This window comes from Centruroides sculpturatus, unplaced genomic scaffold, assembly GCF_000671375.1.
Source record: "Centruroides sculpturatus isolate CEXI.00-Female unplaced genomic scaffold, Cexi_2.0 scaffold2622, whole genome shotgun sequence".
Lineage (NCBI taxonomy): Eukaryota > Metazoa > Arthropoda > Arachnida > Scorpiones > Buthidae > Centruroides > Centruroides sculpturatus.
The window spans coordinates 20,024-22,946 of record NW_019386768.1 but is presented as its reverse complement, the minus strand read 5'-3'; the positions used below and the strand labels follow the sequence as shown (position 1 = coordinate 22,946).

Genomic DNA, 2,923 nt, shown 5'->3' with positions numbered 1-2,923 from the left:
ACAATTACTTTAAAAATTCTGTTAGACATGGCGATATTTTTTTAATTGTTCATTCTTAATTTCATCCCATGTATCCATTATTGCAATTTTTAATTGATTTACAGATTCATATTGTCTCCCATTTTGATAAACAATAGCTGATAAAATCCCCCATAAATTTTCAATGGGATTTAAATCTGGACTAAATGAAGGCCAGTCAATTACATCAATATTTTTTTTAACCAATTTTTTGTCGACATTGAGGCATAAACAGGTGCATTATCTCATTGAAACTGCCATTTATGACTCCAATTAATGCACCAAATGTGATCATATTTTGTCAACAAATACTAAATCATCCATCCCATTTACCTCCAAAGCCACCCCAAATCATTACAGACCCAGCCCTTTCTTGCCAGCTTACTTTAACTCTGCTTTCTCTTATTAAATCATGCCAATAATACAAAAACCCATCAGGATCATCTAAATTAAACTTCTTCTCATCACTAAACATTATTTCTTGCCATTCATCAGTTCATTCCATCTTGACTTTAGCCCAGTTTAAATGCATTGATTTGTGTTTGGCAGTTAAAGGTGGTTTTCAACTTCATTTTTAAATATTTTAAATTGTCATTGTTTTTTAAAGTTCTCCAAACAGTCACATGAGATATATCTAATGGTAATTCAGCAGCAGCTAGCCTTGTTGACGTTTTTATTAGTTATAAACTTCAAAACTTCTCTCTCATTCCTGGAAGTTAAACATTTAGGCCATCCTGACTTCCTTTTTTTGCCCATAATTTTTATCTTGTTGGAAAACATTTTCAGTGCCATTGTTGAAAATGTTTATATAACATTCAATAAAACATTCAAAAAAGCCATCGTAACAGTTAAAAATGATGACATCTCACCCTAATCATGATAATTTTAATTATTATTATGATAGATTAATTTTTAAGAGACTTTTAAGTGGTGTTCTTATACTTTTGTAACAGACTGTAATAATAGAAATTGTTGTCTACATTAAGAAGTTAAAAACTATATATATGATTAAGACAAACAAAAGTATCTAGGATTTATTAGTTTTATTTTTTCACAAAAGAACATGATTTAAAACATTATATTTACTTAATAAAAATGTATTAGATCAGAGGAGTAATATTTATTCTGAGCTAATACAACCTATATGAAGTATACTATACTTTAGGTTGGGATTGAATTAATTTTTCTTGCCAAGGTACAGCTCCCTCATTACATAAATAATCTTTATAAATGTTCCTGAGACTTTTTGCCTCTTTATTGTACATATTGCTGCCCACTTTTTTAAGATTTTCAAGAGTTATATTTTCGGATCTCCATATACCTTCATTCTGATTATAATCAGAATCTTCATAATCAGCATATCCATTTGGGCAATATGCTGCAGATTTCTGAATAAGCATATTGTGGAGAACGCAACTAGCAAGCACCATGCATTTGACTGATTCATCATCATAATTTAATGGTCTCCTTAAAATACGAAATCGTGCTGCTAGAATACCAAAAGCATTCTCCACAACACGCCGGCCTCTGCTTAATCTGTAATTGTATATTTTTTCTGAATGACTAAACTCAGAATGTCTGGGATAGGGACGCAACAAATTATGCCTTAAAGGAAAGGCTTCATCCCCAATTATAAAATAAGGGAACAGTGTATTTGAATTTGGCAAAGCATCTGCTTTTGGAAAGGTTAACTTTCCATTGATCAGATGCTGACCAAATACGCTTTTTCTTAAAATTCCACCATCTGATTCGCTACCAAAATGCCCATAATCAATCATCAGGAAACGATAATGTGCATCAGATACGGCTAGTAAGACTGTACTAAAAGTTCCCTTATAGTTATAATTAAGACTACCAGTATTCTTTGGACACTCTCGAACCACATGTTTTCCATCAATACTACCACAGCAGTGAGGTAGTTGCCATCTTCTTTCAAAATCATCAGAAATTTTTTTCCAATCTGCTGGAGTTGATGGAAATGGCATTTCCATCAACTCCAAAATTTAAATTTGGAGTTAAATTAAATGTAAATTTAATAAATAATCTTAATATAGTGTCTACGCTTTTAATAATGTATACGTATAATTTACTATCAATTTAATACTCTTCTTAGATTAATTAGATACTTCTTTTTATTTTTGGAAAAATTTGCTGTATAATTTTATCAATTATGAATTAAAATTTTTTTATTAGTATTGACTTGACACGAAAAGAAATAGCATATATCCTGGTCGAAAAATTCGTTGTCTTCTCAAACAACGTCTTTCGGCTCTTTCTAACACTTCGATACGATAAGAATTGCGTATCCGTCAGCCATTTTCACTTTCGTGTAGCGATCTCACATGCTCGACTCAACGTGAGTAGCAACTCGTATGGTAAGATGGGAAAGCACGTGAGTTAGAACTCGAGACTACCAATTTGACGTCAGAGTGTGAGATGGTACCACGTGACATCTTTAACACGTTGGGAGTTGTTACACGAAAGACTCGAGACTAAGGGCCATGGACGACTGAATGCTACTCGCGCTGTACAATGGTGTTAGAGAACATTCTCTATCTCGGGAAAGAATATTTCGAGAGAGAAAATGCTTCTGATTTTTTTCCAGTGTGTACTTCGAAACGCCATTGTTTTTAATTAGCCTACTAGTCACATGCGAGCGTCCGTTAGACACATGGCCTGACCGCCGATAGATGGCGCGGAGCCTGGTCTACGGCACGTGGTAGCTCTCCTTTGTCTACGAGTATTGTTTGTTAGACCTCGTACTAGAGTACACGTTAGTTAAGTGTCTCTTTGTTACTCCTAATAAAGTTTACTTAGTCCCAGTGGCTCGACTTGACTTCTTGAAGGTGTTCAACGTAACATTACACTACATCAATTACTGAACTATTGAATATGATGTTAATCT

At 33.5% G+C, this 2,923-nt stretch overlaps 1 protein-coding gene across 1 annotated transcript; it reads right to left on the bottom strand.

Annotated features, from left to right (window-relative positions):
- Positions 1-1,053: 1,053 nt before the first annotated feature.
- On the bottom strand, positions 1,054-2,060 carry LOC111615744 (protein ANTAGONIST OF LIKE HETEROCHROMATIN PROTEIN 1-like). Its single transcript, XM_023357184.1, has one exon. The coding sequence runs from the start codon at positions 2,007-2,009 to the stop codon at positions 1,173-1,175; it is 837 nt and encodes a 278-aa protein (XP_023212952.1). The 5' UTR covers positions 2,010-2,060; the 3' UTR covers positions 1,054-1,172.
- Positions 2,061-2,923: the final 863 nt, after the last annotated feature.